Raw genomic sequence first — 14,539 nt, forward strand, 5'->3', positions numbered from 1 at the left:
CATTATATATTAGTCAAGAGTTTTATTACAGAATGCTGTAAATACATACATTTCAGTGAAGCTCACTATATTTATTTCTTCCTGGAAATTCAAAACCGCCGTCCAAGGATACCGGTTGGGTTATTTTGCATTCACAGTTATATCAAGAGTTGGCATCTAGCCTAAATTGTCTATACACAAGTAGCTCCTGGGGTTTAATTCAAATCCGCAGTTTCATCAACCTTGGCGGTAAAACCGTAGTGGTTAAATCCCACCACTCCTACAATGACAGTCCCCACCAAAGCCAATCCATTTCTCAACCCAACCCACGAGTTTCCGCCCACCTTGTCCTTAAACTTCGATGCTGGTCTTTCAAACACAAGTAGCAGTTTTGGCCCTCCACCTCCGATCAACTTCCAGTTCTGGGCTTGTAACTTTGCAATGTGCCTTAAATACTTTTCGGGAAAATCAATTCGGGAAAAAATAGAAAACATATCTTCAGCGGTGTGGTCCTTTCCTAGCGGATTATCTGCCGAGAGAATTGTCGCCCCATTATTGGCTAGCAACAAGTATTCTCTCGTAAGAGCGCTCTCAACAAAGTTGGTACCGGTGTTTCTCGTGCCTTCAACCTTCGGGAAGAATAAGTCGGATTCTGACACCCCGCGAGCGCGGCGGAACGCATCTGCAACGTGCTCCTTGTATATCGCGTTTGGCTCCAAAAAGTTCAGTTTGGGAGATCTGGGGTCCCTGCAATTTCGTGCGGAAATCCATTCGTAGGTCTTTTTGTGGCGGAAGATTGTTTCTCTATCATTATCCTTCACCTGCTTTACTTGTCTCAAAAACCCCTCCAATTTTCCCAGGTCGGGTTTGCTGTGAACAGGCACCACATGCGGGGGGACCTTCTTTGACAAGTTGTATTTGTAGTTCTTTCGAATCTGTTCAGCCGTAAGGTTGTCCAAGTTCTCTGGCGTCTCGCTGGTCTGTACTTGGGATTCAACGCAGGCGGAAGAACTGGGCATGTGCAATCGCTTTTCCAAGATGGCTGCCAAATTTTTCTCCAGAGGTTTAGACTCGCTTAATAACGAATCTAAAAGTAGTTTGCTCAGTTTTGCTTTGATAGTGCTCTTTTCAAGACCATCCTCTGGAGCCTCCTCGATGATGGGCGCACTCTCCTTTGGTTCATTAAGCTGTACCCCTTCTGAGTTGGCCAAAAATCTTGCGGCATGGCGTTTTTGTATCGTGTGGTTAGTCTTGTCGAATACGTCAAAGTTTTTCAAAGCCACATCCAAGGCACACGGATCATTGCAGGTGTTAAGAATGTATCTCACGCCCCAGGCCATCTTCGCAAACCTGTGCAGTTTCTTATCGTCAGTAGCATACTTTGACGTTTGGTTCATGTTACTCAATAGAGAGTTTAGTGCGTCTAGGATCCCAGCTTTGGACGAGGCAGCAAACTCATGGCCGAGAAATGCCCTAAACAACTTCAACTCGTGGAGATAGGCCTGCAAGTAGGATGCATCCTCGGGGATCTTCTTATACTCCAGGCGGAGGTTGTGTTTATGTCGTGTATCCTTAAGGGATGTTTTTTTCTCTTGCAAGTTCCGCTCCATCGTGTCAAAAACCTCAAAGTTGGTCAAAATGGCGTCGAAAACATGAGTGTATCCGTTATTCAAATGCAACGTCTTTCTGATTCCGCGGTCCATTTTTTGGAACGCCTTCAATTCCTGGTCCAAGAGCAGAGCCGTGGCCTTGTCTGCCAGAAATCCCGTCTGAGACGCTCTCTCCTTCTCTACCTGCGACATGAAGTCTTCCAACTGTCCAGAAAGCTCGTTGGCGGTATAACTTTGAAACGCACGCTTTTCAGCGTGTCTGTCTTGTAAAAACTTGCGGAACCGGATCAATTGTTCCCTGTGCTGGGTGATGTACTGGCAGTCATCCGGCAATTGCTTGTACTCGTTGGTTCCCTGGTCATCTTCTTGGGAAAATGTCTTAACATCTGAAAGGGCCTCAAACCCGTCCAACTCGGAGTCATAGGTTCTGTCAATCATTGTACTTGCCTTGGCATAGTATCTGATGGAATCTGCACATCTGGGAAGCCCCATAGGAAGCCTCACCCGAGATATATATTGGAATATTCTGGCTGACATTGCCGATCAGATGGGAACGTGGGGAATCTGAGACGTAGACAATGATTTCCGAGGTGCTAAGTATCCCGCGTTGGATCAAAGAAATTGTGTTTGAGAACTCTCTATGATTTTGTATACCCTTCAGGTGGACATGATTGTTGAAACAGCGTGAGAGATGACTGCTCAGTGTTCCTGTGTAAATTGCCGTCAGCCGATAACTCAGAGCTACTGTCCTGCGTATTGCAAGGGAAAATTGAAAAGTCCGTAACGATCTGTATGTATCGTAGAGCTAGAGACCAAGCCGAAAGGGTTATGCCTAGTATGGGAAGTATAGTTAATTAACGTATAATTTAAAGAAGTCTTTAAAATATCTCTGGTCGGTCTTAGGAAGTTTTGTGAACTTTAAACGAAAAAAGGAAAGGATCTATACGTCAACGTCGGGATATATAGTTGAGGAGGTTTGCCGGCAGTCACCTCCATCTTTTCAGACTCTCGATTTTATTTACGTAATGAGGTGAATAACCCAGAATATAAAGTTTCAACATTGGTAAGGCAATATGACGCTAGTCACTCCCTCGTCTCAAGGGTATTGTACCATCCTTACTCCATCGACTTCCCCTTTCGGAAGTGAACACTGCCTGACTATTCTATCACGTGTCTGATTCATATGGCAAAAATCGACTCAAGCTTTTGTTTGGGCAAAGTACGGTCCGATAGTCATTGGACACCCGATATAGTACTAGAAGAATTCATATACCGAGTATTTGCTTCAAGATAATAAGACTGGAAACTTTTCAATCCCAGATCTCCAACACTTGGTAATTGCTTAGTGATGCATAGAATATCCTATACATGGCTTGAACCCTTCATATAGGCAAGCCCTTAATTTCTTTTTCTGTACCCCACGGTGAACAATTCCTGGCCTGTTTGACTGTTCTCGCTTCCCCTCAATGGCTGCGGTCAGATGAAAGCTTCATTTCTATATCACATCCTCTACCAGTTATACAATCGGACTCACATTCGCTATCCGCCATGAACTTGAAGCAAGTTTTTTTAATTTCCATTTTGACCACCACCACCGCTGCCACTGCTTCCGCGGACAACCCTGTCAGCAGCTCCACTGAGACCCCTAATATTGATGCTTGCTCTCTGAGCACTGCCTGTATCAAGTATAACAATATCCGGACAACCTCCTGTTTTGTTAATAACTCCGACCTTAGCTATGTTGCGCCATTATTCTTTACTTGTTTGTGTGGCCTTTCCGACGAAGAGTACTGGAACGATGCCTGGACATGTATTCAGTGTAAGGGCGCTGTAAACAGTCGGACTGGCTCCACCCAAGCTGAGTATAAGGCTCGCTACTGCAGTGATGTAACTGGTTTGTATCCAGGATATGATGTCGGCCACTTCACCTCTTCTGGTACGGTGTACTTCGGCTACCTCTCTAACGGTCAGGGTGTCCCAGCCACTATTGCCGAGGAAAATAATGGTGATATTGGTACTCAATTTGATATTGGTACTCCTTACAGTCCCTCTGAACTTTCAACTGTCTCTCTCAGCAGATTTGACAGTAGTGCTACCGGGGCCGCCGAAGAAATGTACTGCGATATGTTTAGCAAAGTTATATATTATGTTGCCGACGGAACCAACTGTACGACTAATAGCGACATCCAGTCCCTTTACGCTGAATCATTGGTATGGACTTGTTTGTGTGCCCTTTCTGACGAAGAATTCTGGAACAGCTACTGGATCAATACCCAGTGTTATTCTGGTGGTAGAGCGCCTTACTCTACCCAGGCTGAGATGAAGGCTTACTACTGCAGTGACATAACTGGTTTGTACTCAGGCTATGATGTCGGCTATTTCACCTCTTCTAGCTCCGTGTACTTTGGCTATCTCACTGATGGACAGGGTATTCCTGCCTCCGATTTCGAAGCGAACAACATTTTTTCCGGAACTCAGATTTCTACTGGTGATGTATCAGGTGCTTCAGGTACCTCTGCAAGTACTGCTGTAGTTAGCTCTTCCGCTGGGGCTTACACTGGTACTCTGGGTACCTCTACCTCCGGAGCCACTTCTGTTGCCACATCTGCTGTTTCCAAAGCTTCCTCCACAACCTTTAAGGCTTCTTCGGCAGCCTCTTCCAAAGCAGCCTCCTCCTCCACCAAAGCCTCCTCTTCCAAAGCTGATGCTGCCAAGACTGTTGCTGCTGCTATCGGCGGTATCATTAGCTCTGTTCTTCTCCTTTTGCAAGTTTTATAGCTTTGGCATCCTAGAGTAACTTTGATAAATTTGTTTTATTCTTATAGATGAGGTATATAGCATTTCAAGTCAAATATAACCTGTGAAGGTTTAGTGACATGCATAAATAGCACTTTCTTATGCGGGTCTGAGAATAGGGGTATATAAATAATCAATGTACTCTGTTCCAAGGGCACTGTATTAAAAGTACTGCAGGTGCCTTATTTTAAATGATACTACAGGCGCCCTATCTTAAGACAGAGCTTTGTCGGTCAGTCTATATAAAAACTGACTGTCCATTTCCTTGTACATCTAGTTCTGATCTAATGGTCAATCAATTCTACCTGGTTATAGTATTACCTATACAGATATACTATAGGCATCATAACACTCTTAACACGCCAATTGGTCCTTATCAAAAGAGAGTACAATCTGGCTATCCTAAACGCTATCACATGTCCAATAACTATGACTGTTTTTAATAAAATCTAATTATAGCTTCAAATATCCTGGAAAATTTTGTACACCGAGTATTTTTGTCGAGTTGACAAAATCACAATATTCTTACTCCTATACTAGACCAGTGCTTAGTAACATTCTGACTTTAATACAAATGCTTAAATGCCGCATATGCAAGATTTCTTTTTTCCGCGCCCCGTGGTGGAAAATCCTTAGCCCGCTTATGCGTGTTTTCTTCTCAACAGCTCTAAACAAATAAAAGGTTGGCTTCTTTCTATTTTAATCCTTTCCAGTTCCATAGCCAAATTCACACTCACTACCCATAATGAACTTGAAGTATACCGTATTTCTCTCCGTTTTAGCCACCACCACCACTGCTGCCACTGCCTCCGTTGACAGTTTCGACAGCAGCTCCTCTGAGACACCCGATGAAACTGCTTGCATGCAAAGTGCCGCCTGTATCAAGTACTCTATGGCCCAACAAACCACCTGTCTCACTGATGACAACGCTACGAGTTATGCTGAACCCTTGACCTTGACATGTTTGTGTGGTCTTTCCGACGAAGAGTATTGGAACGATGCCTGGACATGTACTCAGTGTATGGGAGCTGTAGACAGTCAAATTGGTTCTACTCAGGCCGAGATGAAGGCGTACTACTGTAATAATATTACTGGCTTATATCCAGGCTATGATGTTGGCCACTTCACCTCCTCTGGTACTGTGTACTTTGGCTACCTCTCCGATGGTCAGGGTGTTCCTGCCACAGTTGCCGAGGCAAATAATGGTGCTACTGCCTCTGGTGTTGCTACTGCTTCTGATACGGCTACTGCTTCTGGTACAGCTACTACCTCTGGTTCTACTACTACCTCTGGTACGGCTACTTCTTCTGGTGCTGTTACTACCTCTGGTGCTGCTGCTAGTACCGCTAATATTGGCTTCTCCTCCGAGACTGTCACTAGCGTTGCGGGGACTACTTCTCCCTCAGCTTCCCCTGCTGCCTCCACTGTCACCTCTTCCTTTGTATCCTCTCCTTCCTCTTCTGCTTCTTCGATCACCACTTCTGCTGCTTCTTCCACTGCCTCTTCTACATCCGAAATTTCTTCTGTTGCTTCCTCCTCCACCAAGGCTTCCTCTTCCAGTGCTGCTGGTGCTATAAACGCCGCTGCTTTGGGTAGTATCATTGGATCTGCTCTTTTCCTCGTGCAGTTCTTATAATCCTAGCATCCCAGAATGATACGAATTTATGTTGTCATATTTCTAGATTTTGCAATTTAATGGGTCAAGGTATCTGTCTCTGCATAAGGTAAGAGTATATCTCCCATCAAAAGATATAGCCTGTCTACCCTGACGAGGTCGAGTAACAAACACTTATTACAATTTTTAAATTCTATTTTAATTTCTACTTTCCCGATAAACCATGGTCCACCATTGAGGGTTCGATCCAGTGCCAGAAGCATGTATATGTCGACAACTTCCACTGAGCAGATAATACTATAATTATAACTCCTATACCCCCTACACCAGAAAAATGCTTAGTGACATAACTATTCATTGCGTGTGCTTACCCCTTAAATCTCAATCTTCACTAAAATATATTGTATGGCCCAATTGCGTTTGTCCTGAGATTCCAGAATGGATGCCTTACAAATCCAACCGCACATTGACTGCACGATTTCTGCGCTTATACGTCGAAGGTCTGACAAAATAAGTCAACAAGCGTCCCATTGTGGTGACTGTTTTCGCTCCTCCCCTTCCGGTTTGGATCGCTGCATTAGAGGTATGCCTAATAATTTGTTCTTTGCCCCGCCTTCTACGGGTTGCGCGAGATGTCAAACGGGAGCGCCTGATGTAGGACACCAGCCTCCTTCGCCGCCTGGTGAATGCGCCTGCATCATTTATATAGCCTTTAGTGAAAAAAGACCGTATCGCTCGTATCATACGCCGCAAGGATCTCAGACGAGATTCTCTAGGCGGGGGAAGTGAGCGCATGGCTTCTCATCACCCAGGAACTCAGTATAGTTTCGAATGTTCTACCTCGATGTGGAATGTGTGCGTAGCTCGAATGATCGTCTCCAGCAGTTTTGGATCTCAGCGCCAAATTATTTCGAAAGCAACGATGGTAGCAAGAGGGCTTGGAAATAAGCGGTAGTATAGGATGTCACGCCAGATTTGTAGAAGGAAAATTGGGTAAAAGTATAATTCGTATGGACAAGAATAAAAAGAGCAACTATGTACTCCCTTGAAGTGCCATCCCTGATGTGCGATCACAGCGTGCTTTCAAACGTAAACGTTAAATCCTGCCCCTGTAGTATGCAGCCACAAACCCAGAGACGGCATCCGCTTCAGCCACGCCCAGACCCGGTGATAAAACTTAGCAAGACTTTTGATTTCTTGCTTTCGGGAGTGACTTTCGTTTCTAAGCTTCGGCGATATTAGAAGAGGTAGCCTATGTGCAGAAGATATCTGATGGAGGCTACATCTGTTGGGCATGCCAATATCCAAGGCGTAGTACATTTACAACACGTTTAAATACTTTAAATATTTTGTTGATGAGATGGGACAAAGAAGAATCATGTTGGGCTATAATGGCACGTGTGACCCTCACTTATCGTTACCCAGAGCGCCCTCAACAGGCTGAGAGCGCATGAAGAGCAAACGTGCAGCACCTTGCTACACGCTAATCCTTCGTAGCTGCCGTTTACCGAGTGGGCTGTGAAAACGCTGGGTCACTCCGAAGGGATGTTGGGATATCAGCTGTACCAAGCTTTCTAGGATTGATCGGCTATGCTACTGGTGAGTCCCCTCATACTACCTAGATGGACACCCTGATTTTCCACCTACAGTAAGCCCAGTGCTTCAAATGCAGCCAATTATTTTAAACATATTGCTCTCACCGTGGATCAATCAAGTCACGGCTCAGCCCGTATTGCCTTCGGTGGGTATTACCGACAGGATAGTTGGCTAAACCGTTTTAGCTAACGAAGATCAAGATAGGACACTGGTATGGAAATTGACAGCGTGCATGTGTGTGCGATCGCCGTTCGTCTCTTAGATCCAGTGCCCTGATTTAGTCGTAGTCGGCGTCATGCATCTTTCATATTCCAGCCCGCAGACTTAAATGTTGCATACATGCAAGTAATTAATTTGTTCATTTCTTCTATTTTTCGCACCATATGACGGAGAATCTTGGGTATGCTTGTTTCCCTTTTTCTATCCAACACCTTCAGCTAAATAAAAGGCCATTGCTGCATTCTACTTCAGTCAAATTTTACAGCCAACCCCACACTTGCTATTCACCATGAACCTGATAAAAATTGTCTTATTTTCCATTTTGGCCGCCACTGCTGTCAATACCTTAGCCATTGGTTTCGAAGCCGGCTTTGCTGATGCATCTAGCAACTCAGATTGCTTGCTGGGCTCCTCTTGTCTCAAATACGGCCAGATCCCGGCAACCAGCTGTAACATTAATAACGAATCTACCGATAGCGATGCACTCGCGGGCTTGAAATGTTTATGTGGCCTTTCTGACGATCAGTACTGGAACGACGCCTGGAAATGTGTCCTGTGTTTGGGCCTCTCTGGCGAATTTAATTCCCAGGCTTCGTACAAGGCTAGCATCTGCGACGACCTTGGTGCTATCGCTTCTGATGCCGCTGCTTTTTCTGGTATTGCTGCTTCCGATGCCATTGCTTTTTCTATTTTTGCTGCTTCCGATGCTAGTGCTCTCACTGCTGCTGCTTCTATTTTTGCTTCTGCTGATGCTTTATTGTCTGGTATTGCTGTTTCCGGTGTTGCAGGTGCTTCTGGGACTGGAGTTGCAGGTGCTTCTGGGGCTGTTGTAAGTGCTTCTGGGACTAATGCAGGTGCTTCTGGGACTGCAGGTGCTTCTGCTGCAACCTCTGCCTCTGCTGCTGCCACCTCTGCTGCTGCCGCCTCTGCTGCTGCCGCCTCTGCTGTTGCCACCTCTGCTGCTGCCACCTCTGCTGCTGCTACCTCTGCTGCTACCACCTCTGCTACTTCTAAGGCTTCTTCTGCCTCTTCTAAGGCTTCTGCCTCCTCCTCCACTAAAGCCTCCTCTTCCAAAGCTGGTGGTTCCAGGAATGTCGCCGTTGTCGGTGGAGTTATTGGCTCTGCCCTCTTCCTCTTAAACCTTTTATAACCCTGGTACTCCAGAGTAATGTTAATGTCCTTTCATGTTATCAGTTTTCTAGATTTTGTAATTGAAGAAGCCAAATCTATATGTATCTATACAATATTGGCCATTAAGCCAAAAGCATATATCATTATATAAGTATAGTATATTAATGCACGATACCGAAATAAAAGAGGTCTCAACTAGAGCTCTGGTCAGCCTTTCGGAGGTTTACGACTGTTGGAAAAAGGAACAGTGGTGTTCGTTGATATCGTGAGTACCAATTGAGAAACTTTTCGAACCATTTTATCTATCTTACTCAGCCTTTCGATTATATCTGAGTAACAGGGTAAATATCATAGATTATAAAGTTCTCCACGTCGGTAAAACAATGCCATATAACATCCCTTATCTAAAAAATACTGCCAGGGTACCCTAATCGTTATCATATATCCAATAATTATCACAATTAAACTAGGTAAGAATATAAGTCCTCTGGATCTACTAAAAGAGCAACAATACGCGTAATGTACCACATGTCTCATTGCACGAACATATCAAAGTCGGACAAAAAAGAATCCTGCAGGATATTATGGTGGCACGTGCGGTGGGGGTGGTGTATTAGCCGTAGCCGAGCATTATAAACTGCTTATCATTGTAACGCACTGTAAATCAATCTAGATCCTTCAATCAAATAGTATTACCTTCCATGGGCAATACTAACAAGAAAATGGGCTAAACAGTCATCAATTTCTGAAATAAAGATATGACATCTTCATGCAAATTAACGGTATGAGTGTACACGACTACCTTCCACCTCTGAAGTTTCGATGACATGACGCACTTATCGGCGGCGCCATTCATATACTAACTCGCCGACTAAAACCCTGCATGTATGCAAGCCCCTCTTTTACTGCACCATGGTAAAGAACCCTCGGCTTTTTCCTCCTCGACGTCTCCAGCCAGGCAAAAGGTCATTTCTTTCTATTTTAATCCTTTCCAGTTTTATAACCAAACCCACTCTCCCTCTAGCATGAACTTAAAGCAAACCGCCATACTTTCTGTTTTGGCCACCAGCCGTTCAGTTCAGAAATCCAACTCTGCTTGCGCTCTATTACCCGCCTGTTCCGCCGTCTACACAGCAGTGTCATTCTCCTCTTATTTGGGTGATATCGACGTTAGCAGTGCTATATCAATGAGTATGTCTCATTTGTGTGGCCTTTCTGACGAAGAGTTCTGGAATGATGCCTGGACCTGTCACCTATGTACGGATCCCAATGACGACTCTGGCTCTAGCCAGGCAAAGTACAAGGCTAATGTCTGCAAAAACTATGTAGCTTCCTCTGTCTCCTCAGCCTCCTCTAACTCCTCAGTCTCTTCTGCTGTTTCCGTGGCTTCCTCTGCCTCTTCATCTGCTATTTCCTCCTCCTCCAAGGCTGCCGGTGCCAAGATTACTGCTGCTATTGGTAACGTCGTTGGCTCTGCGCTTTTCCTTTTGCAACTTTTATAACTGGTATCTTTGAATTACATCAATGAATTTATTTCTATGTTCCTAGATTCTGTATTTAGCCGCGTTTGTATTAAATCACAACAATGGGGCTACCAGACTGATTTCCACATAATTCAGAAGTTTGATAACGTCAATCACTTGTGGTGCCAACTCGCTTTTGAAATTTATGCAACACTCCTTACCAGACCTATCCCTCCAAGATGGATAATATTCCTACCACACTAATTACCTGCTTCGTTATACGCGGAGGAGTGGGATTATGCAGACTGAATGAGGATAAAATGGAGACTTGATACCATAAAGACACTGTACTTGACCTGAACTCGACAAAAATACTTTATCACCAATTTGATGTTGTCCCTCAGGGAGACAACTTAATAGCTGGGATACAAGTATACCTCACTAACAGCACAATCAATAAACTTGGACTACACTAGCACTGTAGGCTGTAAATTAGCCACCCTTACCTATCCCTACACCTGCTCCAATGCAATATGATTTGTACACTACTCCTTCTTTCCCTTGTCGCTCAACTCCTCCATCTCAATCTCCTCCCTTGGCTCATCCCCAGCGACCAACACTTCTTTCAACTTGGCCTTGCCTACCTCAATCGTCTTGTGCACCGTAGTGTTGATCACAGCCAAAACCGGCCCGGTCAAGCCCATGTAATGGATGGTAAACGCGACAGCGGTGAAGGTCACAAGCCAAATGAAGAAGAACGGATTACGCAACACAGCCATGAATTCGTTCCAACCGAGAACCGCGATGATGAGATAAATGTAGTACGGAATCTGCGACACCGATTGGATGATCGACCGCTTCGCTTCAAAGAAGATCGCATCGGATTGCTTCTTGAACTTGCCTTTGATCGTCTCCACCCTCTTTGACGATAAGAGACGCGAAAAGTTCTCCAACTCGTCGTCTTCCTCGATTTCAATATCCGGGACAATAGCCGTCCCATCGGCAAGCTTCGCGACCGCTAGCACCGGCAAAACCGCCACGGCCCGCTCCTTGGCGACCCTGTAGGCAACATCAATCTCGCGAGCATCTTTCCACAACTTTGGCAACCCCTCATCGTCATACCTGAACGACTCCTCAAAGATATCACGGAGCAAAAGCACCATGTTGTCTTCGCGGATGAACTCATGGACGATGGAGTTCAACGCTAACCACGCGTTGCGACGGATCTGGAACAACAATTCACTGGAACTCGTAGCGTCACCTAAGCCAAAATCATACCCATCGTCTGTCGCAAACCGCGCGGTCACTGAGGAAAGAGACTCTTGGAACACGACCAAAACACCACCCCAGACGTTTTCATCAGGTTTTGACAATAAATCCGTCACATTCTCCTTCAAGGCCGGGGTGATCCGCTTGATCGACTTGTTCACTAGCGAATCCACTTCCTTCGCCCTCTCAGCCACCGCAAGGTCATCCAAAGCGGATTCCAATTGTCTCAATTCAGAAGAGCTGTCAAAGAGCCCGTCGAGCGAGACAAGAGCGGCACTGGCAACAAAGGTGTCGTGGCAAGCCGCGCGAGCCTTGGCCAAAATCGCCAAGAATGGTTCGTTCGTGCGGGTTTTAAAAGTGGCCGTAAAGTTGTGCAAGGAGGACTGCCTCAAGGCGACGAGGAAGGATCCGTGGACCTGCTTTAAGCGGGCATCGATCTTGGCCGCGAGGTCGGAACGCTTTTCCATATAGACATCTTTGTGGTAGCGCGAAGCAAGCGTGTCAAAGTCTTCCAACCCGGCGTTGCGAAGGGTAACCATTTTTGCTGCAAGGCCCCCAGCCGCGGTCTCGTCCTGGGAATCGGTCTCAACTCCCGTTAGGAAGTCCACCTCACCAAACTCTTCCACATATCTCTTTTCAAACTCCGCGTACGCCCCGTTGGCAATCTCCTCGCACTTAAACCTCGCCACCAAAATCTGCTGCGTCGGCAAATCAAGGTCCTTGTTCGACTCAATCTGCTCCCAGCACTTTTCCGCATACATTGTCCAACCGTCGATCGGCAAGTCGTGGCTGTACTCCCGCTTAAACAAGTAATCTTCATTATTTTCGATCAAGCGGTCACCGAGCAATGCCACCTGTTCCACGAACTTCTCCGGCTGGAGAACCTTATGGGCCAAGGCGTGGAATTTCAAATCAAACAAGTCATCCAACTGCACACCTTCCGCCCCGGCTGGTTTGTTCAACTGCAACCAGATCGCCTTGAGGTCCGTGGTAAGGGTGTTGGAGAGGTTTTCCAATGGGGTGTTGCCCACGTGGTCTCTGATCACAAACAAGAGCAAGGTCTTGTGACTGGAAGACTGGAAGAGCGATAAGTTAACCTCGAAGACGGTCTTTAAGAGGCCCATGTTGGCCCCCTGGTACAAGCCCACCTGGTTCTCCCAGATGTTGACAATGAGAATCTCGGAGGTGCTCAAGGCGAAGAGCGCAGCCTTGCGCTCAAAGTCCTGGTCCTCCCCACGCTCGCGACCGTCGGAACCCTCCACATCCATGACGAGGATGTGGGAAGAGTTGGGGACGTAGCCCAGGCCAGTAGCAGCTGCGGGGTTGCTGGTTGTGGCGACCGCCCTCGCGTGCCCCATCCAGATTCCCTTCGTCGTCTGCTGTCTGCTATGCTCATCCATCACGTCGAACCGCGTCTGGAATAACTGGTTCAACAACGTGGACTTGCCCGACGACTGCGATCCGAACACGGAAATCACGTGGAAGTTGAGGCTGATCTCCCTCACACCGCCGGTCGCCTGAGTCGTCTGGTCGATAAACTGAAGTACCTCCTGGTTAAAGGTCTTATCCTGGTCGATAATCTGCACTGTGGACATTTTGTGGCAGGTAATAGCAATGGCCGTGACTTAAAAGGCGTGAACATGGCTTTGATATAATGCGTTTTGAGGAGTAGCGATTGCTCCGGCTAATCGCGTGGCCCAAAGTTTGTGTTTGCAGGAGAAATCCGCCCACGTCCGTGGTGCGGCGAATGTGACCACTGTGAGTATGTGACCTGGCTGGAGAGGCTTACCACAGAACAAATGATATGTACCGATTTAAATCATTGATGAATATTATTGAACTCAGCTAGAAGTATTGACGTTTTAGAGCTGTGGCTAATAGCTTGGGTTCGTGTACTAGTAAAGCCCGCTGGGCAAAGGCACGGGCCACAGTCATAAAATCACATGCCATTTCCACTTTAAATAGGAGATTAATGCTTAGAAGACGAACGATCGCTTCTTTCGCTCTTAATAGCTTTTCTGAGGTACCGCTAGAACCATAGTCATGAACCCAGCAAGGTGAAGATTTAAAAGATGGGCCAGGCCGGTACACGGTCTTTCGGGCTGCTTATATTCTGCGACACCCCACCATCCGTATTCCTCGTCGTTTCCTGAATCTTTTCGAAAGATTTTACCCAGAGAATACCCTCTAACGGTTTTACTAAATCCTCTCTATTCACAATTGACTCCCTGGAATCTGCTGATAAGAAGGCCCCCGCCATACAACCCCGACTACAAAATCCTTAGCCGCAAGATAAATTAACAGTGGCAATACAAACCTTCATTAACATTAGCTAAAACACTTATTCAACAAGCCCAAAATCCTGCCGTCCTCCTTGTACTTACTTTCGTCTTTCATGCTCTTACCGTCCTTTGTAGCACCGTTGCTGCTAATGCTGCTGATCGGGGACAAGCCACTGACGCCCGCCGCTCTGTTCTCGCTTTGGCCACCGTTGTTCAAGATGTCACTTAAAACGGAACCGGCCAACGAAGGAAGGGTGATTCCGTTGGAGAGCGCCTTGCCGACGCCGGTGCCTCGGAAGCTCGTCGAAGGCTTGGTGATACGGCCAAAGGAGATGGAAGCCATTCTTCTTGGGGGAGACGGTAAGCCTGCGCTTGGTTCCTCCACCGCGGACGGCGCCGCGGTGCGCGTGCTGTAGTTCGAGTACGCGGGGTTCGAAGCCCGCGATTCGTAGGAAGACTGGTGGTTGGGTGGTGGTTGCGAGAGCTGATGGACGTGGGGGGCTGAATGGTGGTGTTGTGGCGCTGGAGCCGTGTGCTGAGGTGGCGCGGGGTGACGTGGCGCGGGGTGGTGAGGCGCAT

At 46.6% G+C, this 14,539-nt stretch overlaps 7 protein-coding genes across 7 annotated transcripts; 5 read left to right on the top strand and 2 right to left on the bottom strand.

The window, feature by feature from the left end:
- Positions 1–60: 60 nt before the first annotated feature.
- Positions 61–2,280, bottom strand: BABINDRAFT_11010 (uncharacterized protein). Its single transcript, XM_019126825.1, has one exon. The coding sequence runs from the start codon at positions 2,124–2,126 to the stop codon at positions 195–197; it is 1,932 nt and encodes a 643-aa protein (XP_018987935.1). The 5' UTR covers positions 2,127–2,280; the 3' UTR covers positions 61–194.
- A 581-nt stretch (positions 2,281–2,861) lies between these two features.
- BABINDRAFT_159161 (uncharacterized protein) lies at positions 2,862–4,419 on the top strand. Its single transcript, XM_019127494.1, has one exon. The coding sequence runs from the start codon at positions 3,138–3,140 to the stop codon at positions 4,365–4,367; it is 1,230 nt and encodes a 409-aa protein (XP_018987936.1). The 5' UTR covers positions 2,862–3,137; the 3' UTR covers positions 4,368–4,419.
- A 653-nt stretch (positions 4,420–5,072) lies between these two features.
- On the top strand, positions 5,073–6,230 carry BABINDRAFT_73999 (uncharacterized protein). Its single transcript, XM_019132622.1, has one exon. The coding sequence runs from the start codon at positions 5,131–5,133 to the stop codon at positions 6,019–6,021; it is 891 nt and encodes a 296-aa protein (XP_018987937.1). The 5' UTR covers positions 5,073–5,130; the 3' UTR covers positions 6,022–6,230.
- Positions 6,231–6,322: 92 nt separating this feature from the next.
- On the top strand, positions 6,323–7,076 carry BABINDRAFT_159163 (uncharacterized protein). The gene has a single exon (XM_019127495.1). It carries the CDS (start codon positions 6,439–6,441, stop codon positions 6,787–6,789), a length of 351 nt encoding a protein of 116 aa, XP_018987938.1. The 5' UTR covers positions 6,323–6,438; the 3' UTR covers positions 6,790–7,076.
- Positions 7,077–8,021: 945 nt separating this feature from the next.
- BABINDRAFT_74004 (uncharacterized protein) lies at positions 8,022–8,973 on the top strand. The gene has a single exon (XM_019132624.1). The coding sequence runs from the start codon at positions 8,105–8,107 to the stop codon at positions 8,963–8,965; it is 861 nt and encodes a 286-aa protein (XP_018987939.1). The 5' UTR covers positions 8,022–8,104; the 3' UTR covers positions 8,966–8,973.
- Positions 8,974–9,739: 766 nt separating this feature from the next.
- BABINDRAFT_159164 (uncharacterized protein) lies at positions 9,740–10,473 on the top strand. Its single transcript, XM_019127496.1, has one exon. It carries the CDS (start codon positions 9,972–9,974, stop codon positions 10,446–10,448), a length of 477 nt encoding a protein of 158 aa, XP_018987940.1. The 5' UTR covers positions 9,740–9,971; the 3' UTR covers positions 10,449–10,473.
- Positions 10,474–10,545: 72 nt separating this feature from the next.
- On the bottom strand, positions 10,546–13,312 carry NAG6 (dynamin-like GTPase). Its single transcript, XM_019127497.1, has one exon. The coding sequence runs from the start codon at positions 13,271–13,273 to the stop codon at positions 10,955–10,957; it is 2,319 nt and encodes a 772-aa protein (XP_018987941.1). The 5' UTR covers positions 13,274–13,312; the 3' UTR covers positions 10,546–10,954.
- Positions 13,313–14,539: the final 1,227 nt, after the last annotated feature.

The sequence above is a fragment of the Babjeviella inositovora genome (assembly GCF_001661335.1).
Source record: "Babjeviella inositovora NRRL Y-12698 unplaced genomic scaffold BABINscaffold_1, whole genome shotgun sequence".
In the NCBI taxonomy this organism is placed as follows: Eukaryota; Fungi; Ascomycota; class Pichiomycetes; order Serinales; genus Babjeviella; species Babjeviella inositovora.

Coding starts and splice junctions, on each gene's coding strand:
- BABINDRAFT_74004 (XM_019132624.1), top strand. CDS start 8,105: ATGAACCTGATAAAAATTGTCTTATTTTCCATTTTGGCCGCCACTGCT.
- BABINDRAFT_11010 (XM_019126825.1), bottom strand. CDS start 2,126: ATGTCAGCCAGAATATTCCAATATATATCTCGGGTGAGGCTTCCTATG.
- BABINDRAFT_159161 (XM_019127494.1), top strand. CDS start 3,138: ATGAACTTGAAGCAAGTTTTTTTAATTTCCATTTTGACCACCACCACC.
- BABINDRAFT_73999 (XM_019132622.1), top strand. CDS start 5,131: ATGAACTTGAAGTATACCGTATTTCTCTCCGTTTTAGCCACCACCACC.
- BABINDRAFT_159163 (XM_019127495.1), top strand. CDS start 6,439: ATGGATGCCTTACAAATCCAACCGCACATTGACTGCACGATTTCTGCG.
- NAG6 (XM_019127497.1), bottom strand. CDS start 13,273: ATGTCCACAGTGCAGATTATCGACCAGGATAAGACCTTTAACCAGGAG.
- BABINDRAFT_159164 (XM_019127496.1), top strand. CDS start 9,972: ATGAACTTAAAGCAAACCGCCATACTTTCTGTTTTGGCCACCAGCCGT.